This window comes from Mauremys mutica, chromosome 24 (genome assembly GCF_020497125.1).
Source record: "Mauremys mutica isolate MM-2020 ecotype Southern chromosome 24, ASM2049712v1, whole genome shotgun sequence".
NCBI classification, from domain to species: domain Eukaryota; kingdom Metazoa; phylum Chordata; order Testudines; family Geoemydidae; genus Mauremys; species Mauremys mutica.
The window spans coordinates 963,702-990,675 of NC_059095.1; the positions used below are offsets into that span (position 1 = coordinate 963,702).

The following is a 26,974-nucleotide window of genomic DNA, read 5'->3' on the forward strand; positions in this document are numbered from 1 at the left end:
ATGTCCCCATCCTGGCGGCACTCGCTGCTGCAGGGAGTGTGCACGGCTCCTTCATGCAGGTGGGCAATACGAAGCTCAAGAATTTCACTCTGGCTGCCTCTTCTATCAGCTGATACTTTTGACAAAACACTTGGCTTCTCCACTCCCGCTCTTGGCAGCTCCTGGGCTGGAGTCTGCAGAGCTGCCTCAGACCGTGCTGTGCTCTGCCTTGCAGCGACTGCATCATCGCCTTCTGCTTGGGCTTGATCCCCCAACGGGGCTCAGAAGGCTCCCCAATGGCAGACTCGCTGCTAAACCACTCCTGGCCGTCGTTCTCAAAGCGCTGGATGAAGAGATGGTCCTTTAAGCGAGGTAACGTCCCACCCGTGGGCCATGGATGCTGGTTGGAGCCCTGCTCTGTGGTCCTGGGTAACTGCTGCAGAATGGTGCAGACACCCAGACCCGGAGCTAGCGGAGTTTTGGCTTGCTTTGGCAGAGAGGCTTATGTTTGTTTAGAAATGAGCCTTTCCTTGCCGGAGGGGATGCTGCATAAATATTTGTTCATGCTTTTCCTTCCCTTTAATCTTCTTTTCAGGGCACCTTAAGTGCTTCTAGCAGCTGGGTAATTGGTTAAATATCAGTCTTCTGGTGTGATAATGAACTTGATTCATTGCTCCCAGAGGGCTGGAGAACCTAAAGTTTATAGAGGCAGCTGTCTCCAGGTGAACCTCGGGCAGTGCTGTAGGTTCTCATGCTGAGAGATCAGCTCCCAGAGCCATGTGTGCAAAGGGGATGAAGGCCCCTCTGGTGCTTTCAAGGAGACCCCCTGGAACTTGTGGGCTAACAGAGCCTCAGCACTTGACAGGAGCAGCCTGTGATTTGAGGAACGTGGCGCCCGCACGGTACTGAGTAAGGCCCCACTTTGTTAATCAAAGACCAGTGCTGTTAGTGAGCGGTGACAGAGGAGACTGATTCTGGTCTTAGGGTTCTCAGCCCCCAAACACTGCATAACTGTCTCTGAAAACGTTGTGTTGCTTTTGGCCAACACTAGAGCCGGAGGCCTGAGGAGCATGAATTCCGCAGTCACTTGGGGCGTGGCTCGTCCTATGCAGACGTTTCCCCAGTGAATATTTACAGCGTGCAACTGCCACGCTGCTCTGATGCTTCTAGGTATTTTTACCTGCAATGTCGGAGCTCTCAGCCTGCTCATCCCCCTCCTTTTCACCTGGCTCCTCTCTCCCCATATCCCTGCCTGCCTTTCCCCCCGCACTCCCCTCTCCTGAGTGAACGAGCCTTGGATACAGGGTGGATCTGAGACTCAAACTGAGCGAAACATGGAAAGTCATTCTGGGCAGGAAGAAGAAATTGACAGGGGACTAGGCTCCCAAAAGGCTGATTCAGGCTGACCCTTTCCAAACCTGGATGTGCTGTGGCTGCTGGCTGGGGCCCAGGGAGATTTGAGGCAGCTGATGAGAGCTGAATTTTGCTAAGTTCCAAATTAAGCTCATCTCCCTTGTAACGATGTCATGGTACTAACTAGCAGGAGCGGCGCCAGGGTTTTTGGCGCCCTAGGCGGGGGTCCTTCCGCGCTCCCGGTTGTTGGCGGCAATTCTGTGGCGGGGGGTCCTTCCGCGCTCCCGGTTGTTGGCAGCAATTCTGTGGCCGGGGGGCGGGGGGGCGTCCTTCCACGCTCCCGGTCTTCGGGGCACTTCGGCGGCGGGTCCCGGAGCGATGAAGGACCCGCCGCAGAATTGCCACCGAAGACCCGGAGCGCGGAAGGACCCCCCGCCGCTGAATTGCCGCCCCCCCAAATCCTGGTGCCCGCCTAGGTCGCCTAAATGGAAGTGCCGGCCCTGCTAACTGGCCCCTAGGCATTGGGTTGGAGAGTGTCTGTCTCACACCAGCCTCCCTCCTGCAGCGCCGTAGGTTCTGCACACTGGGTTCAGTGAACATTGCCTCAGAACATATTGTCCTTTGGGGCATTTGCCTCACATGCACAAGACATTCAGCTGCAGCTCCGCCCTGCAGGCCTGTGCTGCTGCTGGGGATGCACCTTCTCTGGGCCAGCAGCAGAGGAACCAGACTCTCAAAATGCATGTGAATCCCCCACTTCCCTCCCCACAAGTTACTGTATCTGGGATCTTCCAAAGTGCTTTGTCAGTGTGACAAACACAAACTGTGCTGGGCTCACGCCATGCACCACCGCCGTGCTGCCGTCTCTGGGGTGTCACAAAGGACTTGTGAAGGCAGTGTTCACCAGCTGGTGAATGAGAAGTCCTTGCACACAAATCCTTCATGAGCCATGTCGTATGGGCTCTAAGCACTCATCTAGTGGGGACTGCCTGTTAACCACATTGGTGTCAAACAGACCCTAGCTACTGGGGAACTCAGGAGCTGAATACCCCTGTGAGATTTTCCGGGAGCCTTTCTCAGCAGGACCCTGGGAAGCTCGTAGTCCAGGTGGAGCTGGTTTAAAGAACAACGCCAGCACTGCCCAGCGGCTGCCCCCACATGGTTGATGGCTGGCCTGTGGGGAGGGAGCAGGGGATTTGTGTCAAGGAGTGAGATGGGGAAAGGGCCTTGGGCTGTCTTCTGGGTCTCTCAAGCCTGGAGTGGAGTAGGGCAGGTGAACCAACTACCAGCCTCAGAAAATGGACAGCGGGTGTTTGGTTCAGCAGCACGAAGGGAGTGAGCACACGCGCCCGGAAAACAAACTGGTTCAACAGTAGCAGTCGCTGCCAGAAATCCTGACCCAGCGCGGTCAGAAAGGGTCTGGAACCTGTGACGATGTGTGGGCGTTTGCTAAAGGAAGCTCAGAGTACAGCACCCAGCAGGCTCGGGGGCTGATTTAGGGGAAAGAGGAAGAAGCCGAACATATGTCACTTGGCCCTGGGCCCACTGCGTGAAGAGTGATTGCTACGGGGAGGGGGAGGTCCCGAGGGTGCTACGAGAAACAGAGACTGGAGCTCGCTGAGATGGATCCGGCTGGGTGATCGTCTCCGGAGGGAGTTCCAATGCTGGAGAGAATTTAAACTAAACTGGACAAAGACCTAGCAAATATACAGCCAGGAACCACGTTGCCCTGGTGCCCAGGAGGGTCCAAAGGGGACCCAACTGGGGCCCCCTGCTGCCTGTCTCCCTAAAGTGGTGGTAATAGAGTTCAACATCATCCCCAGGTCCCTGGTGGGTGCACTAGTTGTGTGCGCGTTCGTTTTCTTAGCAGTCAGCTGGCCCTGCCTGAGCCCAACAGCCGGCCTGGGCATAGCCTGGAGGAGCGGCTGGAGACTCCCCAGTGTATGGCTGAGAGTTACTGTTCGAGTCAGACAGCTTGTCTCCCCAGCCCAGCCCAGCCCTCGAGCTGCTTTCTGCCACAGCGAAGGGCTGCTCACGCATGGCATTGGCACGTGCACCAAGGGGCCGCACTCATTCAGAGCCCCCAGGAGCGTCAGGTTTATTGCGCATTCTACAGCTGTCTTCGTCTGTAGTTCAAATAATCCAGAGAACCAGCCATAAAGAGTTGGCTTTGGGTTGGCTTTGGAGCCAGGAGGTGGCTTCCTGATCGTTCTTTTTCTCTCTCAAACTTGCCATTGTTATAAGTGTCCAGGAGTCTCTGCTTAGGCTCTTGGGAAATCCCCCCGGGGCCCAGCCATTCCTGCCTCGTGGAATGATTGCATGGCGTGGTATCACTGCCTTTCTTCACAGTGTCAGGTGTTACCTTTTAGAAAAAAGAAAGCAGTGAGAATGCCTGAGACGTGGAGACCCTGAGCTGCGCATACGGAATGTGCACTCTTGATTTTTCTCCAGCATGCTTCCTCCCAGACGGTTCTCTGGCTCATTCACTGAGCCTCACAAAACCCTGCACTCTATTGAGTGGGGGAAATTGAGGCCCAGCTAGGGGAAAATGTCTTGCCCAAAGTCATATAATGAGTCAGTGGCAGAGCTCGGAATAGACCCTGACAGTCTGCCTTGCTCTAACCACTAAGCAGGTGCAGCGTCTACATCGGATTCACCTGGTAGCCCAGTCTGCAAAGAACCAGGGACTGGTTTGTTAGAGGCAGCAGCAAGGACTGCACTGACTGGGCTTTAATCCTTCTTGGTGGTGGTGGTGGTGGTGGAGATTTCCTGGCACTTACACCCAGACTCTGCTTTAACGGTGGAACCTGCTCAGCTTGTCTGTATATCATCAGAGCCAAAGAGGGGCTACAGGCCTGCATGCCCTTCTGTGTGCCCCCAGAGATGGGACTCTCCTGGCCTTGGCCAGCCCTAGGGGCTGAGGGGCACAGGGAGTTAACCTGAGCCAGTGGCACAGAGTGGAAGAGGCTCCAGTGTTGTCCTGTCCTTTGGGGCCTGGGGGCAGATTCACCCAGGTCACAGGCCTGCCCTCTCCTAGCTGCTGTGCATTTGCACACGTCCCAAACTGTCTTGTCGTGCTGCATGTCCCTTCCCTTCTACCTGTGCAGGAGCGCGGCTCCGGGACCGGGTGCCAGTCGGGCTGTGGCCGAGCCTTAAATCAAACCCGGCTCGCAGGCTGCTGGTCGGGCCCTTTCCAGTTCTAGGGAACTCGGAGACCATTTCCCCACAAACTCAGCTCTGGGGATTCCACGGCCAGGCGCTCGCTCCCTGCAGCAATACCCTTTTATGGTTCCCAGCCAGAGACGCATTAAGCAACCACAGTCCTAATCTGCTTAATGTTTCCTTAAAGCAAACAGCGAATGCTCTTGAGAGCATCACTCTGTCATCTCCTCTCCAGCCTCCGGCTGAGCAAAGGTGGGAGCTGTGCTGCGCCAGAGGTGTCTATCCCCACCCCTCCAGATGTTGTTGCACTGGGCCTGCCTGCCCCGAGGAGCCTGCATCTTTCACAAAGGAGAAACACACGGAGCCCAAGGCCTGGTCTATGCTTCAAAGCTACATGGCTCTAGCTATGGCTCTCGGGGAGGGGACACGTTTTGTGACCTAAGCCCCATTGACGACGCAGCCAGGTTGATGGACAGATTCTTCTGCCTCTCGGTGAGGAAAAGCCCCTTCCGTTGCAGTGGGAAGCATCTACGCTACAGGAGCGCAGCTGCAGCACCGTAGTGACACTGTGATAGCGCCCGCAGTATAGACATGGCACAGGGCCAGCGACTGCAGGTTCCTACTCAGAGTGTGCGGTTGGGTGGGGGGAGCCTGATGCTGCGTGTCCTGCCCTGTTCAGGGCCATGGACTGGTCCAGCTCTCCCAGAGTGGTGCTGTGGATGCAGGGCCGGCTCCAGGCACCAGCCCAGCAAGCAGGTGCTTGGGGCGGCCAGTGGAAAACGGCGGCACGTCTGGGTCTTCGGCGGCAATTCGGCAGCTGGTCCCTCAGTCCCTCTCGGAGGGAAGGACCAGCCGTTGAATTGCCGCTGAAGAATGAAGCGGTGCGGTAGAGCTGCTGCCGAAGCGCTGCCAATTGCAGCTTTATCTTTTTTCTTTTCTTTTCTTTTCTTCGCCACTTGGGGTGGCAAAAAAGCTGGAGCCAGCCCTGTGTGGATGCCCCTTGCCACGCAGTCTGCTCCTGTGCTTGGCAGGCACGTGTCTTAGTCCTGCCCTGCAATGTTGCTCCAGGGTCACTCTGTCCCACCTGGGCCTGCCCTGCTCTCACTTGTGCTGTTGGAGTCAGGAAGGTGTAGGAGAGGAATCCTGCCTCTGGGGTCCTGCCAGACTACTTGGGGGCTTCCTTGGGGCAGGAAACCCCTCCCACTCAGCAAAGGACGACGGATCTTCTCAGCAGTTGCTGAGTGGCTGCTCTGTGCAAGTGTGGATTGGGCCTCGCCCAGTTGATTCTTGTGTGCACACCAGTCTGCCGAGACAAAATTTGGAAATTTCAGAGGCTGGTTTGCGAATGTGGTGCACCTGTCCACGTGCCAAGCTGTTACGCATAGTGACCAGTCTGGGTGTAGTTGATAGTGGTGCTGGCTTAGTAGGAGACTCTGTCCTGGGAGGGACTCTCAGAGCTGTTCGTGTTACGTGGATTAGATCAGGGGTTCTCACCCTTTTACTTTCTGAGCCCTCCCACCAACATGCTATAAAAACTCCACTGTTTTTCAGCCCCGCCGTGGTGGGGTCCGGCTGGGATTTCTGCCCTGGGACCCAGCCAGTCTAACGCTGGCCCTGCTTGAGAGACCCCCTGAAACCTGCTGACAGCCCCCGAGGTGAACCGCTGGATTAGATTAACATGGCTGATGTGACATGACACCCATACTCCACAGTCTGCACTGGCTCAGGCCAATCTGGGGGGTCTGTCGACTTGGGCATTTGCTTCTCTTGGCAGTTGGATGAAGCCAGTCTGACCTTCAGGGCATCAGATAAGGCTCCTCTTGTTTGCTTAGTCTTTGGCTCCTGGGAGGGTTTGCTACTTGGCTGCCCCTTCACCTCGTCTCTCTCCATGGTACTAGCTGGAAAGGAGTCACTGCAAAGGTAGCCTGGGGCTTAATTTGTCATGTCTGGCTGTGCACACATTGCCTAAAATGGTCTCCCAGCCCTATAGCTCTGGGCTCTATATGCTGTTGAGTAATGATGCCGTGCTGTGCGGGGCTGTGTTATGAAGTTTACGGGGGCTGGTGTGCAGGACTGATTTATCGAGTGTTGAATAGGAGTGTCTGCAATGCACAGAGAGGATCTATGTTGTGCTGGGGGGTGAAGATGTTACGTTGGCTGCAGTCTGTGCCTCTGTCCAGATCCCCAGCCCCGGGATGGCACAAGGAGAACAAGCTGAATGTTTTCTAGGATTCCAAGAGTGCTGGTTCCATTCCAGGGTTCCACTTCAGCGCTGAAGATTGAAGGCCGCCTTGTACAGGCGTGATGGGCCTCTTTCTGGAGCGGCTCCGGCAGGCAGGACGTGGCTCCTGCTGTTAGAGGAAAACACTTATTGGTTTAACTTTGATGCATGTGACTCAGAGCTATCACCCACATCGGTGTGGAAGCAAAATGCGTGTCAGTCTGCAGTGGCTGCCTGGTCCCTGCAGCTGGCTACCTTTGGGGACCTGCCAATTCACTTTCAGAGAAGGTTCCCTGCCTCAAAGGAGGCATGAAAACAAGAGGCTTCCTTTTTCTTCCCTTGTTCTAGGCACCTCTCATTATGAAAACAGAACTTGCTTCCCTCCCCTTGGGCACTGCCAGCTGAGCAGTCCCTCCTGCTAGTGGCATATCTGACATGGAGGCCAGTCACTGTGAAAAAGACTTGGGGGTCCTGGCGGATAATCACCCGAAGATGAGCTCCCAGTGCGATGCTGTGGCCAAAAGGGCGAATGCGATCCAGGTCCATGGGAGGGTCTATGTCAGTGTCTAGCCCTGTCCGTCAGGAGCCTCTCGTGGCTTTCATCACACGAGGCATCCAACTAACTGCCTATTTCATCTCAGCCCAATGCCTCTGCTGTACCCAGTCAGCTTGATTTAGGTTTGTGACGTGACTAAGTGTGAGATGTCATCTCCACTCCTGCTGCTACCTATTAAACATGAGGAAGTCCAGCACAATCCTGTGACAGAGTAAACAAAAGCCTTTAGAACTCCTGGAGCATTTTAATGGGGGTGTTTATGTTGATAGCCCATAAATAAAAGATTCAATTCAAATGTCTTTTATGTGGGATTTCAGTGTAATCTTTTAGGGTTTTTTCTCTCATATGAACCAATTAATACATATGGGAAAAAATAAAATAAAAAATGCATATTGCCAGACACTTGCCTCTGCTGATTGGTAGCAATTGTAATTTGAAGTCTCTGGAAGGAACACATAATTCTTAAGATTCAGGAAGGAAAGATTAACAGCCATCAAATAGCTACATCATTGCATGCCAAGTTCCATGGAACGCATTAGCATCCCGAGGGAGGTTGTACACTTTCTCTAGGACAGTTCTGTAGGGCTTACCCATCCTGAGGCTGGCTGTATACTCATCACCCAGTTCGATGCTGGACAGTCCTGCTTGTGTAGAAGATCATTAAGCCAGCCTAGTCTAAACAAGTGAACCACGTGCATGAAATGTGTGGTGGTGTCATTGCAGAGAGTGATTTAAACAAGCTTAGAGTAGTTGGTTCAGGTTTCTTGGTGTCACATACGGGGTCAGCAATAGAGATCTACAGAATACTTTGTTTCATTTCAGTTTTGAAGTGTGTTGTGTTGTGTTCCTTGCAGAGTTGGTTTGTCCTGTTGGGTCAGCTGGAGTGTTTGGCCTCTTGCAGAGAACAAAGCAAGAGACTGTATCTTCAATTATCCACCACAATGCTTGGTCCAGTGGCCTGGCTTCTGTCCAGTGTATTCCTTAGAGATGGCATCTGAATTCTCCATGGGTTAGAGGTCATGGTTAACGTTTTCAGGGTGGCTTGCTACATAGGAATGTGCTGTAGTCAGCTGGATGATGCATTGTACCATGAACCATGTCAAGGCTTTGTTTTATTTCTCAATGAGCTATCAGGTTGTGTGCATACACACACCTCTCTCTCACTCACACAAACACTGTACAGTGCAGAGGACACGGACATAGGAGCGTTCTGACACCAGAGAGTGAAATCCTTCCATGCTGCTCAGGACTGTCATTAGAACCCCAGCGTATGGCTCTAGCCTCACACCTCCAAAGTCTCTCCTGGGCTGTAGCCTTTAAGAATAAAGGATGAGAGTAAAATTGTTGGATGTGTTTAAATCTTGTAGGTTTAGCACCTGCATTCCCATGGAGGGCAGCTGCCTGTGAGCCCTCGAGCAAACTCATAGGACTAGAAGCCCCTGAGAAGTGCCTCAAAGTTTGTGACAACTATCTGCAATCCAGGTCTGGAAGAGGGCATTGCCCCAACTGCTCTTTACGTGCATTAGCTGAGAATGCGAATTTCCTCTTTTCAAGGACAATGAATCTTTCACTGTTGGGACTTATTGTGAAACAGCTTTTCATCCCTGCAGTATTCATGTGTAGGGCTGCGGATGCTGATAATGGGCGTTCGTGCCAGGAATCAGGAGGAATCCTTCCCCAGCCAAGGATGCAGATGCGAGTGACCAGGCTGGTAGGAAACAGCTTGCACCCAATTGTTCTGAGTGACTTTGGCACTACTCTGTGGAGCCCATAGGAGTGGGGGTGAAATCTGTGGGTGCTGGACAAGCCCACCTTTCTCTGGGATGATCCAGACTATGCAGGTGAAAGCAGGTTACACACATGGTGGAGATGTGCATTTATGGAGAACAGAACCTCACCTGGTCGAAGTGCTGAAGAACCCTGGCCAGCGAGGGCAGGAGATGGGGGGCACCCAAGGGCATTCCTTGGTGGAAGCCATGTTCTCCTTGATGCACAGAGTTGTCTCTGGGTGTAGCTGATCTGGGCTCTGGGCCCCTTTTCTTCAGTGTCACTTTGGCGTATCTGGGAATTTGTTCTGCGGAGAAGGCAACTGGAACGCCTGTATGGGACTCCTCCCAGCTGACAGGTGCAGGGGCCTGTGGGCTCACCGAGGGCTGGGAGAACAGTGCAGGTTGCATGCCATGGAAATCGCCTGCTGTAGCGTGAGGTGTTACCCGCACAAAATTCTCTGTCACTTGCACACTCTAGGGCATCCCACCTCTACCTAGTGCTCAAGGTGTAACCCAGTTCGTTTAGGCACCCCCACCCTTTCCCAGTTCTGAGGGCTCCAGGCGAAAGGCACCAAACTTTACCCCTCTGTGGGCTCCGGGCTCAGAGCACACACCCATTCCCTGTGCACTCACGGCTTAATCTTTTGTGGGTTTACGGGGTCTTTTACCAGTGAAAGAGTCTTAAACAGTAATATCCTACTTAACCTCTATTAACAATCGCCAAAACAGAACGCACACGCTAAACATACTGTGCTCACTGCTTCTACTCCTAATAAGACAGATGAACTTTTCTTGATGGCCAGTCAGGATCAGGTCATCTGGGGACTCCAGCTTTTGCACCATGTCATTGGCAGAGTGTTGAAGTCTGGCAGCTCTGATCTTTGGGGTTGTGTCCTGGAGTTGGTTCCCCAAAGAACTTCCTTTTGGACCCCTGTTTATATAGTGAAAGTTGCGTCCTGCTTAGCTATACCTTAACCAATCATTTTACTAAATGTTTACTAACCAATCCTAACATATTGTAACAAAATTCTCTAACTTAATCATCCCACCACCTTAATTTACACCTAGCAAAATTAATTATGTAACAGAAACAATCATGGCCGGCCGGTAACCTGGCTGCCTGGGGAGGCTAATCCCCCCCTTGTTCCCGAGGCCCCACCCCTCCCCCTGCTACTTCCCCTGCAGGAGCCCAAAGCACCCCCACCGTGGCCCCCCAGGCCCAGTGCCAGACACCTGGGGATTGGGGGGGGTGGGGAGGCCCTAGCCCAAGTGCACCGCAGCCTCAGCACCCACAGCCCCTGAGCGGTGCAGCCTCGGGGCTCCGGGCGGCTGGGCAGCGCGGTCCCCGGGGCTCCGGGCGGCTGGGCAGCGCGGTCCCCGGGGCTCCGGGCGGCTGGGCAGCGCGGTCACCGCGCCCCCAGCCTCGGGGCTCTGGGCAGTGCGGTCCCCGGGGCTCTGGGCGGCTGGGCAGCGCGCTCACCGCGCCCCGGGGCTCTGGGCAGCGCGGTCCCTAGTCCCGGTGCTCAGGCGGCCAGCGCCGGGCAGGGAGCACGGCCCAGCAGCAGCTGCCCTGGTGGCACCGAGTCACTGCCGGAGGCACGCTGGCCTGGGGGTGGGGCCACGGTAGGCTGTTTGGGGAAGCAAAGCCCCTTTCCTATGATACCTGCCGCCCATGGAAACAATCAAAGGATCAGACAGAGACTATACAGACAAACAATAGAGAAGTGGGGTCTGTAAAGATAAAACAATAAAGAAATGAGGATTTCACAACTATTGAGAAGTGATTTCTTGCCAGACAGACGCTATCAAACTAAGTTTTCTTTAACCATTTTAAGTTCTGTTTCTTTCTCTGATGGTAGGTGCTGTTAGGACAGGCACCGTCTCAGCAGCCCGATAGTACATTGTTTTAATGTAATTTAGATGGAATGTGAGCAGGACCGGCGCCAGGGTTTTTGCCCCCCAAGCGGCGGGAGAAAAAAAACACAAAAAAGCCGCGATCGGCAGCAGCTCCAACGCGCCGCTTTCTTCTTCGGCCGCAATTCGGCAGCAGGTCCTTCTCTCCGAGAGGGACCGAGGGACCCGCCGCCAAAGAGCCTGACGTGCTTGCTGGGCTGGTGCCTGGAGCCGGCCCTGAATGTGAGGATGTGACTTTCTGCTTCTTAGCTAATGGCTGCTGCTGTCTTAATATGGCTGCAGACAAAGGCCTCAGGCCTTACCATATGGCTACAGTAAATCGCCTGCTGTAGCGTGTGGAATCCTGGGAATGGCTGGCTGGCGGAGCGCGAGCTGCCTGCCTGCCCTAGCCTCTGCTCCTGCAAGTGCTGCTGTGCCTGGTGAGCTGGTGCCGCTGCCGTCTCGTGCCAGACCCGAGCCAGCAAGGAGGGGACGTGAAGGCGGCTGGGTCTCATGATGGTTGTAGGTGCTGCCCTGACAAGGTGCAGTGCAGGGGGAGTTAAGGAGCGTGGCATTTCAGGTGCTCGCAGGATGAGATCTGCCCAGGGGCCCTGCTTGGCTTGTGATTTAGATTGTCAATCCCTGAAGGTCTGTGGTAGCTCTGGTCAGAGAAGTAGCCCTGCTTCCTCCCCAAGAGCTGAAATTTGGGGTTCCCCTCCTGAGAGCCATGGGGGTCCCACAAGAAAGCTTCCCATAGCCATAGGGCTGCCCTGAATTGTCTCAGATCCTCCTCCACTCTCAGCACTCGTTCAGGAGCCACATTCGCTGACGTTTCGCTGGGTCGGGGCCAGTGGAGACATTCTGTACTTGTGAAGCACATTGTGCAGAGTTACAGCCCATCACGAGCACTCCCCTGTTCTCTGGGGATCATGAGCAAAGGAGACTTTCCATGCAGCAGAATTGCAGCCAATCCAACTGCGCTGCCCTGTGGAGGGGGCCCTGCCTAAGGGGGTCTGGGGGCACAGGAGACGTTCTGCATAACATTTATCACCTGTCGGCGGCGAAGGAAAATCGCTTTGCAAGCGGAAGGGCTCGAGCTCCCCATTTGGGCCACGAGGGAGCAGGGAACAGGCACATTCTGGGGAGGAAATGCTGCATTTACAGCACCAGCAATGACATTTGGCTTTCTCAGTGCAGGCCTCCCCACAGCCCATCGCCCTCTCTGCTGTCACGCTTGCTGTCTGTCCTCGGGCAGGTGACGGGGACACGGTCAGCACTGGAGAGAAGAGGCCAAGTTCATCACAAGGGCCTTGTGCCAGGGAGAAACTGGCCTTGTGCCTTGTGCCTAGCGCCCAGCATGGTGGTTGGTGGCTCCCATGGCTCAGTCAGGGCCTGATCACACTCAGAGGGATCTGGTTACAGATTCCTTGTCTCGTGCCATTTGATTTTATACTGAATTTAGCAGATATACGTGCTGCCTTCTCCAGGCAGGCCCCATGTGCCCCGCGCCCTCCCTGGGCAGGGACACCAGGCCTTGGGGGTTGTGCAGACCCCGTGTGCCCCACAGGGATGCCCTGCTCCTGCTGCATCAGGACTCAGGCACCTGGGCTGTTTGTTGTAGGGGCCATAGAGACTCTGCTCGTCCCTTCCCTCTGTCATGGCCAGATCTGCTGGCCACCAAGGCCCCTCGTTGGTCACCCGCTGGCTCAGTTAATGGCCCATGTGCTCAGGTTATTGTTTAAAATGCCCTCCTGCTTGGGAGTGACCTGGTGCTGGGCCAGCACGAAGGGCAGGCTCAACCCCCCTCTGCGTCCTCGGTGAGGAAACAGCGAATCCCGCACGGCGTAGTGTGGCTGGGGGACAGGTCGGCCATATGCTGGCGGGTGGGAGGGAACGGATTTGGGCCTGGGTCCAGCCTGGGGCAGTGCTTCTGGGGGTAAACCCTCTTTGAAAGGACAGGTCCAAAGGAGCAGCCTGGGGGCGAGGGCTGGGCCTGGCCTGAGACAGAGATCGGCGCTCAACTTGCAGTGCCTGGGCCGCCTTCAGCCAGTGGCTGGCTTGTCTCGCTGGGGCTTCCTCCTTAACTCCCCTGTGTCTCTCCGCAAAGGGCTAAGGAGGGCGCCCAGCTTGGGCAAGTTCTGTCCCTTACTGTGCTGTCTCCTTTCTAGGGCTTTGCTGTCCTAGTGTATCTAGTGCCCTACATGGGGAACGCAGGACCAGTGTCTGCCTTCTGCCACCAGCAGCTTCACCTCTGCTCAGCTGCGTTGGCATCTTGTCAGCAGCCCGAGGGTCTCAGTGGGGCAGCGTCTCCAGTGCACCTGCAGCGAGGTGGCCATGGCAGGCCGTTCTCTAGCTGGCTCCAGGTCGATGGCTGCTGAGGTCACAAGGGCCCCGGCACCGCCACCATGTAGGGAGCCCAGGGGGCTGCGTGTCATGTGTTGGGGCTGCCCTGTTCTGCACTCGCTCTGCGTGGCTGCATCTGATCCATCACTGCCCTTGTGGCTGTTCCTGTTTCCCTCTTGCTCAGCGACTGTGACTCTCTCTCTCTTGCAGGGTCAGACTGCAAGCCGTGCTCGCGGGAGTTCGCTGCCAGCAACATCCCCACGTCAGACTGCAGCAGCCCAGACACCTTCTCCCCATCCCTGATTGCTGAGGATGAAGTCTTCTTCACCAGCATGGCAGAGGAAAAGGCAAGTGTAGCCTACTGTTCTGCTGCCAAAGCACTGTCCTGTGGGTGAGAGTGCTGAGTGGGCAGTCTCAGCTATGCAGGGGCTAGGCTGGCAGCCCTGTGGGGAGGACTCCGGACTGGGAATCCCCCTTCCTTTTAGCACAGTATCCAGTGTACTGCCTGTCCTCTGCTCCCATCCACAGCCCCCGCTGGAAGCACTGGGTCCCTGGGGCCGCCTCTGACCTGGTGGCAGTCTCGCTGTTCTCCGCAGGGTGCTGTGGATGGATGGTTGTTTCTCTGGGGAAAGTGAGTGAGATTTTGCTGCACCAAGGCTGCTCTGCTCAGCCAATGGCTTCACTTGCAGAGACCTGACGCTCGAGCCCTTGGCTTTGGGTCTGGATCCAAGTGAAAGGGGTCAGAGGTTAGTCAGCCCAGCCCCCAGCCAGCGTTTGTATCCCCCACCCTCTGGCCTTGCAGCAGCGAAAGCTTTCAATTCGGTCTCCTGCAGAGAGGGGAAGAATGTCCTGGAGGATTTGCCCTGGTGTGAGACTGGAGAGCAGGGCTACTGGGGAGCCTGGAGGGCTTGGGAGACGCACTCCCCCTGTTCACGGGGAAATGACACACTCCCCTTCCCTTGGCATTAGTGGGAGTCAGGCACAGGAATGCCACATGCCATAGGGCAGAAGTATTAGGCATTCCCGTGCTAAGGTGGCAGCACAATTCACCCACCAGAGAAGCCCTTTGTGCCCTGCTGTTTCCCCTCCAGTGTTGAGACCAGTGCCTGCCCTGCTCTGGGCATGCAGTGCCTGCCCTGAGGCAAAGTGCAGAGAGGTACCAGAGCCCTGCTCTTGGCGCGGGCAGCACCACGAAAATCTCACACATCTGAGACGTCTCAGTCCTCAAAGCCAGCCAGGTGATCAGCCGTAGTCATCGGAAAGCCTAACTCCAGCCCTCTGTGCCTCTTCCCCCATGTCACGCCGGTCTCTGTGTGTCACATGTCGACAGCGATATCTCCCCCCACAGGGGAAGGTGAGCTGGAGTCTTTCCGAGGTGTCAGGGACAACACGTTAAGTGTTAATATTCCAAAGCCCCAGAGGGAGGGATTAGCTGCCTTTGGATGGACCCAGCTGTCTCCTGGTTTGTCACAAGAGGTGAAAGGGAAGCTAGTGGGAGTGAGTGCGTGCCCCTTTCTGAGGCCTGGGCAGTGTGGTCTGCCCCAGCCACACTCTGCTCTGCCTGGTCTCTTCCCAAGGTATTAAGCTGTTGCTCCCTTGGCAGGAAGACTCCTCGTCTCTGGAGCCGGATGCCCTGATGGGTGATGTGCACAGCAGCACTGAGGATCTCCTCTCCATAGACTTCGCTCTCCACGGCTCAGAGTATTACAGAGACCTGGGGCTGCCAAACCTGCCAGAGGCCGGCGTGACTCCAGCAATGGCAATGCTGCCAGAACAGACAGGCCAGGTGGCGCCCAGCTCTCCTGTACCGGAAGAGAAGCCTGGAGGCTTGGGGCGAACGCTTGTGGGCATTGCCTACCCCAGTCCCATCTCCGGCTCAGTGCAGAACAGGGAGACCAGCTGCCATTTCCTGAACAGTGACTCTGCTTGCTCCTGTGCGGCAGGGGCCCAGGACAGCCCCCCTGTGGGGGGGTGCCTGGCAGAGCAGGGGAAAGGCCTGGAGCTGCATGAGGATGAGCAGTCCTTCCCCGCGCTAATGAGATCCATGTCCACCTCACGGAGGCACAGCTGGGAAAGCCCCGTGTCCCCTACAGAGAGCGAGCGCAGGTACGGCAGGCTCAGCCAAGCTTGTGTGGGGCCTGTGGGGGGAAGGAGGGAGAGAGGATGCGGTGAAACAGCAGCTTTCCAGACATCTGAAATCAGGGTTCGAGCCCCCGGCGGGTGAGAGGGGGCTGCCGCTTCCTCGGCCTGGGATGCACCTGCACTTGCTGTGTGACCAAAAAAAACTCCCCTAGGCTGGGGGTGGGGCCGGTGTCCCACTTCTGGGCTTCCCGAGACTGGGAAAGGGGCAGTTCCGGGTCTTCCCCTTGGTTATTCATGTTGTGGCTACATACGGCACCCAAGGGTCTGAAGCTGACCATGTCCCCAGCAGGCTTTTCAGTGTAGCTGCTGTAAGCCCAGTGTCTCAAGGAGCTGGCAGCCCCAAGACGCTGCTTCCTTCCCCAGCCGGAACTCCCCAGAGCTGAGCGCTGGCTTGTGGCTGTTCGCTCCAGGCACCAGACTGGGCCCTGGGGCCAAGCTCCCTCTAGTCTGAGGTGGCAGGACCCGGCTGGGAGGAGCTGCTGGCTTGACAGTGACTGTGCCGTCTCTGTTCTGCCCCAGGACAGCCCAGCCCCAATAAATGTTCAGGGAAAGGACTCCAATTCCCCGGGTTGCCCTGAGCCACCCATCCAGTGGGCCTGCTCTCTGCCGACATCTCCGCTCCTCCTCTGCAGGAGGCTGGCTGGTGCAGCCCACCCAGAGCCGCAAAGGCCTGTGCAGCGCTTTGGCTGGAATGCTCAGGCAGCCCAGATCTCTCTCTGCTGCTGGGTGGTCCCCCTCCCTAGTCAGCCTCTGCCAAGGGAGGTCTGGAAGCCTCCCACTCCCTGTGCTGTGTGGGATGTAAACTCTTGCAGGAGGCCTGGGTGTGGGGGGCTGGGAGAGGCTTTTACACCATCAGCCGCTTGGCGAGGGGCAGCAGCAGCAAGAAGGTCCTTCCCAGCAGGCCCAGGAGCTGGAAAGGGGATCTCCCCTCCTGGGATGAGCGGGGTCCCTGCCTGCATCCTTTTGCCCCAGTGGGGGAGCTCTGGAGAATGGCACCAGCCCATCCTTGTCCCCTCAGCTCCGGCCGTGCCAGCAGGAGGTGTTGGGTGGGCAGCTCTGCCAAACCAGCTGCTCTCCCCTGGAGGGAGCCAGCTCATGTGATCCCAGCACTGACCCTGTCTGCCCTGGCAGGCCACATCCTCCTCTGGGTTCCTGTGGCTGGAGAGCGGGTGTTCTGTGGGTAAGGCTGAGCCAGGCCTGGAGCTGCCTCCTCTGCACGTGCTTTGTCACACACAGGCCTCTGGGCAGGATTTCTGTGAACTTGTGTGTCCTTGGGACGAACATATTGATCTGGCTGCCGGCAGGGAGGGAGCTGTGAGCCAGCAACGACTATTTTTATCTCCTCCTCCTTATAAGGTGGCCTGGAATTATCTTGGGCTGAGATCTTGGCAGTTCTTTATCAGGCGCAGGCTTCGGTCCTAAGACCTATTGTTGTTCCATGTGCTATGTATCGTTCACGGCTTACGCTGTGGCAGGAGCATGTGATCTCGTGCGCAGGCGGCCGGCAGCAAGCCACAGCCTCGGTCAGTCCCCTTTCTGGGTGATTTACGATGTGTGGAGAAGGGGAATGTCTGGTTCTCCCAGGACCTGGGTCTGGGTAGCAGGAGCCAAGTGACACGGATCAGCACCTAGGTGCCCACAAGGTAGCATCAGATTTTCCATTGGTCTCTATTCATCACTCGCTCCTTTGTGGCTGGCATCCTGACAGCGCTGTCCCTCAGCACGCTAGGAATCACCAGGGCCTTGGGGGACACGGGAGAGTTATCCTGCCCTGTGGCCCCTGAAAGAGAATTTCTTTGTCCTGCCTATTTAGCAGCCTCCACTGTAAGTGGGTGGTGGCAGGGTTTACAGGGCAGTTTCATGGCAGTGGATCCCTGCCTGGAAAATCAGGCGTTTCCAAAGGGAAAGCCCCATGTGATTTTGATGGTGTTTTAGCCAACAGGAGAACAGCATTCAGACTGAGTCAGGTCATGCTGCCTGGGCAGCTGCCCACGTCTGTCCCAGAACCTCACAGGGGCTGGGCAGGGGTCAGCAGTGTTTGCTGGCACAGTCTGCCCTGCAGGGGTATGGGCAGGTCGTGGACATGCTGAGGATTAGAAAAGCTGATCTATACAGTCTAGAGTGATGCACCAAATGCACCACAGAGGGCATAGCTCTGGGCACTGTGACTGGGCATAACAGATGCCATCTATGCTTACCATGGGGTCCCCCATCATTTTGGGGGTGGGGGTGTACAGTGGCTGGTGAAGTTGGGCTGGAGCCTCTAGACAAATTATCATAATCCCTCTGATTGTAGGGACTCTACAGATCACTCTGGTTTTGCTCTGAGTTACACAGTGTAACCAGAACCCTGGAAGGTGCAGCTGTAGCAAAGTTGTTATCTCTTGCATCATCTACCCTGGTCCTCCACCCACCTGCTCTCCATCCCCACCTCTGGTTGCATTCTAAGCTGCCCTGCAATAATCCCTCCTTTGCAGGCATATGTGGGATTTGGGCAAGCAAACCTGGTTGCTGTCTGCTTGGTGGTGGAAACAGCTGCAGTGTAAATGCAAGCTCAGCTCCGTCTCCTGCTGCATAGTCCCCTGTGCAAGGGAATGTGTGTGCAGGTGTGTCTGTTCTGATGACTCTCTAACACAGTGTCACAGTTCAGGGCAACTGCACCAGTGTCCCCCTCTGTGGTCCAGTAAGGTCACCCACTTTTAGGCTCCCAGCTCCTCAGGCCTCACCTCTCTTTGGGCAGAGACCCGCATCTCTCTCCCTCCTGACTGGGGTATGCCCAGGCTGCATGGTGCTACACGATAGCCCCAGCTAATCAGACGGCCTAAGCAGTCAGCTTCTGCACGTTGCTTTCTCTACAGAGGCTATAAGCAGCATAACTCTGAGAACCACTCGGCTCTTTCCAAGCAAGCACGTCTAGTTCTAAGGTGAAAGCAGTACAGAGAAAACATATTAAAAACACTAAAAGAGCCTACAAGCAGGCTAATGAGCTCACCAGAGATCACCCCTAATGCCAGCCAGGGCTCTGGCCGGCAGACAGTCCCTCAACCCCCCAGGAGTTTTATGTGGTTACAAGTAACGGCCTTAGCTCAAAACAAGAACCACCATGAATCGGTCGTGCTCTCCTTTCTACAGTTCAGGCTTTAGCGCCTCAGATTCCAGGGTAGCAATTAGCAGTCAGTGGTTCTGTCCTCAAGGCACAACTGGGTCTGATGGTGTGAATTTACATTCACCCCCCTACACCCTGAGGCATTTCCTAGGAACCCACTTCACTTTGTCCCAAAAGAGCCTCCGTGTCTGGCCCCTGGTTTAGAACAGACCTTTGAGGCTCACAACACTTCACAGGGTTTACTTTGCCACATCTCCCCCTAGAGAAGTTGCTTCCTATTCCACAATAATCCATAAATTTAGCGTTCAATACAGTGGACTCTACCCCACAGATCACAGATCTGAATTAAGTTTAAGTTAAGTGTTGGGGCCTATCTTCTAGCACCCTCCTCCTACTTACCAGGCCAGGTTTTGCTCTTGGAGAGCCGGCTTGCTGCCTGTGGTCATTCTGTCTGAGCTCCCTTCAGAGAACTCAGGGAAGCAGTTTCTAGCAGGGTTTGCTGTTTGTTTTAACCCTTCTGAACAAAACAAATCAAACCGCATGGATTCTTCCCTCAAAGTCTGTGCAGGCAGAGAGGTCCCTTCCCCACGTCTGGCCCTCACACCAATAGCTTCAGCAACCCAAAATTCCTGGCTCTGACCTCAGAGCCTCAATAATCCAGGACTTCCCACAGTCTCCAGCAGCAGTCCGTTAGGGGCACAGCCCCTTCCCCTCAGCTTTCTGGAGTCTCTCCCTCTCTTATAAAGATCAGCTAATTAAGTTTCTGCTCTCCTCTCAGGTGCAGCAGGCAGAGCTTGCAGGCAGCCAGCTGCAGGCCTCAGACCCCAAAGGGATTGTACCCTTTATACCTTCACAAATACGCTTTTTCCAGGCTATGGCAGGAAATTGCCCTATCTGTCACCCCCAGGCTGCTGTCCAATGTAGTTCGTGCCTGTAACAGGCCTTTCTTGTCCTCAGCTGGCTGCCCTTGAACGGGGACACAGGTGTGGCTTTGTTTGGCCAGCCTCTGCCCACCATCCACAGGCTAACGGCACGAATCACTGGCTTGGGCCCTCACTGAGGGCCAACAGCCTTTGTGGGACAGACGGGTCTGGTGCAGAATTGGGCCTGGATTTCCTGTCTGTCCCTGGGGATGAGGCCCTTGGACAGGTGGCTGTAGAGGAGGGCACGGACCGGTGTCCTCTGTCGGCCCCCTGCTGCCTTCCTGTGGTCTGAGCTGGCTTCTGTTCCCTGAACTAGGCTAAGCCTGGATGCCTCCGAGATGGCCAGTGACCTGGAGCAAGAAGAGCTCGAAAGGAGCCTGCCCTGCCTGGCTCCCCGTGTGTCCCTGGAGCTGCCCACAGCTGGGGTGGAGGCCTGGGCAGGCGGTGGCAGCACTCTGATTAAAGTGGAGATAGAGCCCCTGCACCTGAACTTCGCCATCGTGCCCGATCACGAGGACACAGTGAGTGGGCGTGAAAGCCGTGCCCGTGGCACGCTGTGGGGAGGGGGAGATGCTGGACTGCAGGACACGCAGGCTCAATCTATACCCCGTCTCTCCAGGCTCTGTTCCTGACAGCACTACCCCCAGTGACGTCAGCACCTGTGAATCCTCAACTGTGTCCTCGCTCTGCTCTGGGACAAACCGCTCCAGCCCCTGGGCCCCGAGGGGTCACAGACACATGTTCCTGAATAATAATAACGTGGGTCACTTGGCGGTTTCTGTGCCGTGAGGCTCACAGACCCCATCAGAGCCCCAGAGAGGAGGGACATCTGGGGGACCTGATGCAGAGGTCACCGAGAGTCCAAGCCAGTTAGGAATAGAGCCCAGTCTCCTGATTAGCAGCTCCACCCAATATCTTTGTTTCTTTCTATTCACTATATGTAAAAAGGAGACCTGTACAAAAGTTCTAGGCACCCTAGCATGGAACCAGCCGGAAGATAGCAGATATCACAGCAGCATATACTTCTTCCACGCCATCCTAAAGCCCAGACCCTCAGCCCTCCCTAGAAACTCTAGTAAATAGATGGCTTTTCCAGCATGAGCTGTGATCATAACTCTGACCCCCTCTGGTATTTGGTTAAATACCAAAGGGTGGCATGGGATGTCAGCCTATTCCCAGGGTTTGTTTCCAGTGTAATCGGTTTTGAAGGGAGGCCCTGATTTATACTGTGTGGTAACTATCTGGCTGTGACTTCCACCAAGACGGTGGGGTGGGGTCATCAGCAGAACCCTGCTGGTGCTCAGGACCAGTGCAAACCACGTGCCCCTGAAGCGTTGCTGATTCTGGTCTTTTCCAGGAATATGGCAGCAGTGGGAAGAGACTGAGGACAAAGTCCGTCCCTTCCACCTGCAACAAGGTTTCCTCTCCTCAAATCTCTCACAACCTGGAGGTGTCGCTCCCAGTTGCCAAAGGTGAGTAAATGCCTGGCATGAAATAGGTTAATTGTACAGACGTAGTCTTAGGAATGTGCACTAGCAGGAGATCCTGTGGAGAATCCTGAAGTCTGTGCAGCCCTGGGTATGGACTCAGGCAGCTAGCCCATGACGCTGCCTGTTTAGCTTCAGCTACACTGTTGCATGTTAGCTGAGTCAGAGCTAGTGTGGTTATGTCTTCCCAAACCAGAATTTACAGCCTCAGGTGCAGTGTAGATGTACCGTGAGTCTGATCGAAGGAATTTCCATAGCCCCTGTTACCGTGGTATGTGACGTCGTAGCGGTCTCTAATGACACATTGCCACAGAACGTGTCCGTGGCTGGGTGCGGTGTCGGATCCCTGGTTGCACACAACAACAAACAGTGCCCTATGGACAGAGAGCAGCATCCCAACAATACAGTTTGTACATGAGCCTCAGTCCCACCTGTCAGGGGCACAGTGCAGGCTTCCCCTGGTAACCCAGCTTCCAGAACGGCCAGTGATGTGCAGCCAGCAAGTACTGAGCCTGCCTGAGATGGGATAAACCAAGGCAGGGCGCAGCCTTTAGAGCAGAATCGCAGAGATTCTCATTCCTGGATTGGACAGGCTTTAGGCAGGCTAGAGAGAGAACTGACCATCGCCTTGCTAGGTATCCTGTTGGGGTTTATGATCCCTTTGTGAAGTTCCCCAGGAAAAGCTGCTGACACACAATCCCTGCCCAGAAAGAGCCCCTTCCCCTTGACTCCTGCCCATTCAGAAACCCCTTGCTTCAGAGCAGGGTGACGAGACAAAACTCGTTCGAGAGCACGAGGAACCCACGAGAACACCAGGATTTGACCATGGCCTGTCACCTCCAAAGCTTCCCACCTCACGGGAGCTCTGTTCCGTCCACACCCAGGGAGCCTGCTGCTGAAACCTCCATTAATGAGCCCACCAGGCTGCCATCAAGCAATCTGCATGTATCTCCGGCCCTCAGCTGGGAAGAGTTGGGGAGGGAGCAGAAAGAGATGCATCGGAGAAGTAGTGCAGGAGGTCAAGTAGCTTGGCACATATGTGATGAACTGAGCTCTTGCCCTCCGATTTCAAGGAGCATGTGAAGGAGGCAGAGCAGAGAATGGAGCTAAGAAGGGACAGGTTGGGAAACCAAGGCAGACTCCACAGCGACGCTCCTTCCGCATTAAAGGGAGAGTGGGAGCCCAGCAGGCCCAGGGTTAATTGTACCTAGCTTGAAATGTGACACTCTGCCAAGGGACAGCCCAGGGAGCTAGCATCCCCACTGACCATGTTCTCCCTGGGTTCCAGGTATTGAACCGCCTGCGCTGGAGACGATTGAAAAGGACCATGTGGCCCCAGACCATGTGTAGGTGTCAGTGATCCTGGAGCAGGGGGTGGGTCAGTGATTCTCTAAGTTCTTCTGAGTTGCTGGGGATCTGGATTCAGCCTCTAACTGTAAGAGAGCAAGAAACAGCAGTGCCATGAGCCGTGGCAGTGCCTGCTCTGGGACGCGCCCCGGACCCAGGGGATGCTCTGGGATGCGTCCTGGGCTCACTGAGATTGTCAGCCAAACAGCTGGTGTTTCATGCTGTGTGAGGCACAGTGTGGCCTTGCAGGTGGGTCTCCGTAGCTGGCATGCTCCCTCCATCAGCTGCTCCTTCCTCGTCACCAGGGTACGAGGGAAGCATTTTGCTGGCTCTTGCTGTACCCCCAGGCATGAATCTTGTCCTGGGCTTGGCTGCGCGGGAGTTTGGAGCAGTGGCCGGTGGGGCGACTTCCTAACCCCTTTCCTCCTCCCTGGCAGGCTGATCGTCCAGCAGGTGCTGCAGGAGCTGAAACAGTTTCACGGGTGAGTGTGGGGCTGGGAGACAGGACCTGGGGGCTGGATTAGTCTCACGGGCTGTCCTACCTCCCAGTGCCCCCTGGGGAAGCTCCCATGCAACAACCCCCCAGAGTGCGCAAGGCCCACCAGGATCCCCCCAAGACCTTCCTGGGAGCTGACATCCACATGGCCCCCAACACCACCCTGGGAACAGGTGTGCAGGGCTTGCCAGGGACCCACACGGGAACTGCCTGCTGGGGTCCCCCTGGACAGGCAAAACTTGCTCCCTTCAGAAGCTCTGGGGCAGTTTACTCTTCCTCCCAGTCTGATGCCTTGTCCTGTTCCACTGCGCAGGGCGAAGCAAGGGGCCTGCCCCGCTGAGGGCAGCAACGAATCCCAGCAGAACCTCACCTGGTTCGAGTTCCTGTCTCATGAGTAAGTGAGCCATTGGCATGGGTGCCCCACATCCCCATCCCAGCTCCCCACCTATTCAAGCGTCCCAGCCAGCTGCCCCAGGCAGGATCAAGGCCCCATTGTGTTGGGTGCTGCACAGATGCAGCCCCTGCCCCAAGGAGCTTACTGTCCAAATAGGCGGCAGGGTTACTCTCCTCCTCTTGTAGACAAGTGCTGCGTCACAGAGGGGAAGTGACTTTCCCAAGGACATGCAGGAAGTCAGTGGCTAAGCTGGGACTTGAACCCAGGTCCCTGGAGAGCTCAGCACCTTCACCACAAGGCTGCAGCTGTGGGAGGTGACTGATGCTCATGAGATTTGGGGAATTCAATGTTGGGGGGCCCTCGGGGGGCCTGACAGTGAGCTCCATCGGGAGTCTCTCCTGGGGGCATTGTGCATGGGACACATGCCTGTCCCAGGGCTTCCCTGGCACTTCCCTCCCCCCTTGCCTTCCCTTTAGACGAGACTCATTTCCTGGCTTGTTTCAGGGCTGACGACAATGGGAAGAGTGACAAGATTGAGAGAGGCACGAAGGTGAAACGCCGGCTGAGTTCCCTGCGGAGCCGTGTCACTGGGTCCTGGCAGAAGGATAAGGTGAGGGAGAAAAGCAGAACCCATGAGGGGCTTTCAGCACGGTCACCAGAGAGGACGTAAGCTCCCCGGGGTCTAGGGTAGGGTCTAGCTGGGCTGCTGTGGGACACGACAGCAGCCCAGCCCCTAATACCACCTGCTAGGAGTGTCGCTCCCTGGGCTCCGCCCTGGGCTGGATTTGCTCAAGACTTGTCCCGGCTGCTCCAGCATGGGCTGCCCAATGTGCGGGGGGTTCCAATCAGGGAGGATGTTTCCTCCAGATGACAGCACGGCCTCCTGTGTGGGGCAAGGGTGAGGAGAGGTCTGGCAGGGCTGGCTGCTGGGCTGCCCTGGGGAAGCTGTCCTCTTTCCAGTGCACGGACCCCGCCTGGGGCACAGCCCTCCCCAGGCAACAACCCCTGGGCAGGGAGCAGGTGTGAGTTTATATTCTAGGGTGTGGTGCAGATGTTTTGCTGCACACAGACTGCATCCTGCCCTCGGTCACAAGTGCACCCACCCTAGGGGGGCTGCAGAGACTCTGGGGCTGGCTCCGTCCCTGGGGAACACATGCGGGCCAGGCACTAACCACACAATTGAACTAGCACTGATGAGCCCAACGTCCCTGCTGAGGGGTCGTGTGTGTGTGTGTGTGTGTGTGTGAGGGGTCAGCTGTGTGTGTGTGCGCGTGCGCACCAGAGCAAACTCCTGCTACTCTGTGCCATGACACTGCTTTCCCCCTTCTAGGGTAAGAACAAAGACCAACCAAAAGAGAGAGAAAAGAGCCAAAAGTGGAAAAGGGTCAATGGGCACCAGCTGGCGCCAGGGACGTTCTCCAGCTTCACCAGCTGTTCACTGTGCGCCAAAACTCTGGTGAATAAAAATGGTCTGCAGTGCCTGAGTGAGTATGGCTGATACCATGGCCTGGCTGTACCTGTCCACCCTCCCTTCTGGCCTGGCTTGGCCTGGTTGTGCTTCCTGTCTGGCTTGGCTGTACCCGCTCCCCCATCTGTGCCTGGCCTGGCTTGGCTTGGTTTGGCTTGGCTTGGCTGTACCCTCGATTCCTGCCAGGCCTGGCTGTACCCAGGAAGCCTGGCCTAGCCGCTTTGTTCCCAGACTCCCAGGGCATGGCACCCTGTTCATTCTCATTGGTCTTAGCTGCCCAGGCATCTCCTGTCTCTTTCCCAAAGGAGGGTTCCGGGTCAATTTGTTCCTTTAAATTTGATATTAACAAAAAAGGGAAGGTCAGGAAATGCTCTGTCCTTTCTGAGTAGCCCTGAGAGCATTTTTGGGCCTGCCTGGGGCTAGCCCCGCTGGGCTGCCTGGGCCCAGCCTTTCCTTTCCAGAGACACAGATGTTTCAGCTCCACATGTGATGTGGGAACAGACACGGGGAGTCAAAAAACCATCCAGGGCTTAGTTAAGCAAAGCCAAAGTGAAATGCTGTCTCCCCCGCCACCCCCCCCACACTCCCCTCCCCTGTGGGGCTGCATGGAGAGTGCTAACCCTGTGCAGAGGCAGGACACGCTCAGTGCATCTAAAGAGAGGGGGAAACATCCCTAGGCTGCGGGGGGAGGGCTCTCCTCTGTGGAATGTGCTGGGCAGACAGGACTTTATCCTACGTATGTTCTCACCCCTGGGCCTCGGCCCCCTGCTTCCTGTGCTTGGTGCGCGGGTGAAGCCGCTCGGGGCACTGCAGAGCATTGGCCTTCCAGAGGGAGCAGCAGGAGTTTGGAAATGGCAGGATCTCTCTCTGCACCCCATGCCCCTTGGCAAAGCTCACGCCCAAGCGAGGGATCTTCAGAGGTGCTCAAGGTCAGTAACACCCTTCGAGGGGGAGGAAAGGACTGGCCACCCCATGCGCTCTCCATGGGAAGCATCTTTCCCTTTGTGGCGCCTCGGTCTGGCACTGAGGTATAACAGGGGCTTTTACAGACACAGGTGGACCCGCTCGCATAGGGCCTCTAGCCGGGTTTGTAACACAAGCTCTGATTATTTTGCATTGCGGTAGCTCCTAGAGGCTGGGGGCTGCACAAACAGGTAACAGTCAGGTGGCCCCTGCCCCAGAGAGCTTACAGTCTACAGGTAAGACAGAGGAACAGAGGCAGAGACAATGAGCCCAAGGAAAGAGTGAGACGCTGCTGGTTGGACTGAGAAGCTGCAGTTGGAGTTCCCCAGCTGCCTGGCTGTTGCATGTGTCGTAGGTATCACAGCTGAGGAAATGTCAAGGAGGGGTTTGAAGGAGGCTTAGCAGATGTTTATAGGGAGTTCCTCCCATGCAGGAGGGGTGACATGGTTACAGTGAGGCCCTGGAGTGCTGGATCTTGACTTTCCAATGAGCTACATCAGCAGTGACTTAGTGTATAGTGCTCTGTGCTGCCAGGCAGGAGATTCCGCCTTGATAGTCAGGTCAAGCCTCCTTCAGGAGCTCAGACCTGTGCCACTGCTGGCCAGGTTTCTTTGCACTGCCGTTGGGATCCTGGGTTCATTTCCCCAGGCTGGCGTGCCTTAGGGGCTCGGGCTCTGGTCTGCTGTGTAGGAGAGCCCAATGCCTGGATCATCTAGATGTGTACATGGTTCAGTGTGTCGCAGTCTAGAGCAAGTGCCCGGGGCTGTGTGTGAGCTGGAGCTGCACAAAGCTTGGATCTGAGCTGTGCTGGAGGAGATCTGTGATCCTGCATCTCCCATGAACATGCAGACACCAGACCCTGGCACAAGGGAAAGGCTCTGAATCTCACTGGGCCTCTGTGAGTGTCTCCTTTGGCTTTCCTGGGTGCTCAGGGACGTTGAGCTGCACTGGTTAACATAGTGTGGTGGGCTGAGGCAGCGAGAGTTTGTTCTTGCATGGTGTTCCCCTCAGGCTACCTCGACAGGAGGTCGAGTCATTGAAGAGAGCTCTATGACAGCTGCTGTAATTAGCGGCCCTTCTCCACCCAGACCAGGACTGAGACCAGCATTCAGATTGGGCTGGACAGCTGCTGGGACCTGGAATCTCTGCAGGCTGCACCGGTGGGTCAGTGATGAAGGCTTACGCCATTGGCTCCATTTATGCAAAGTAGGGATGGCCCTGGGGCTCCTGTGATGTGGCCCTTGGATAGGCAGCGCTTTGGTCCCTCTCCCTCCCCTGCAGCAGCACAGCCAGAGTGATCTCCTTCTTCAGCAGTGATACCGATGCCGGCCAGGTGGCAGTCCTGGAGCAATAGATCATTTTCCACCCTCTC

General features: G+C 56.0%; 1 protein-coding gene across 1 annotated transcript; it reads left to right on the forward strand.

The window, feature by feature from the left end:
• On the forward strand, positions 1-25,225 carry LOC123356074 (A-kinase anchor protein 13-like). The gene is made up of 12 exons (XM_044999047.1): positions 1-59; positions 215-351; positions 12,189-12,296; positions 13,487-13,623; positions 14,880-15,382; positions 19,764-19,968; positions 20,805-20,919; positions 22,223-22,280; positions 22,719-22,763; positions 23,091-23,171; positions 23,676-23,781; positions 24,502-25,225. Exons 1-12 carry the CDS (start codon positions 1-3, stop codon positions 24,667-24,669), a joined length of 1,722 nt encoding a protein of 573 aa, XP_044854982.1. The 3' UTR covers positions 24,670-25,225.
• The last annotated feature ends 1,749 nt before the right edge of the window (positions 25,226-26,974 follow it).

What these genes read in the sequence shown, in the direction of transcription:
- LOC123356074 (XM_044999047.1), top strand. Translation starts at nt 1, where the DNA reads ATGTCCCCATCCTGGCGGCACTCGCTGCTGCAGGGAGTGTGCACGGCT. An exon ending in CATGTGGCCCCAGACCATGT is followed by an intron (nt 22,281 to 22,718) that starts GTAGGTGTCAGT and finishes CCTCCCTGGCAG; the next exon opens with GCTGATCGTCCAGCAGGTGC. An exon ending in GAGCTGAAACAGTTTCACGG is followed by an intron (nt 22,764 to 23,090) that starts GTGAGTGTGGGG and finishes TCCACTGCGCAG; the next exon opens with GGCGAAGCAAGGGGCCTGCC.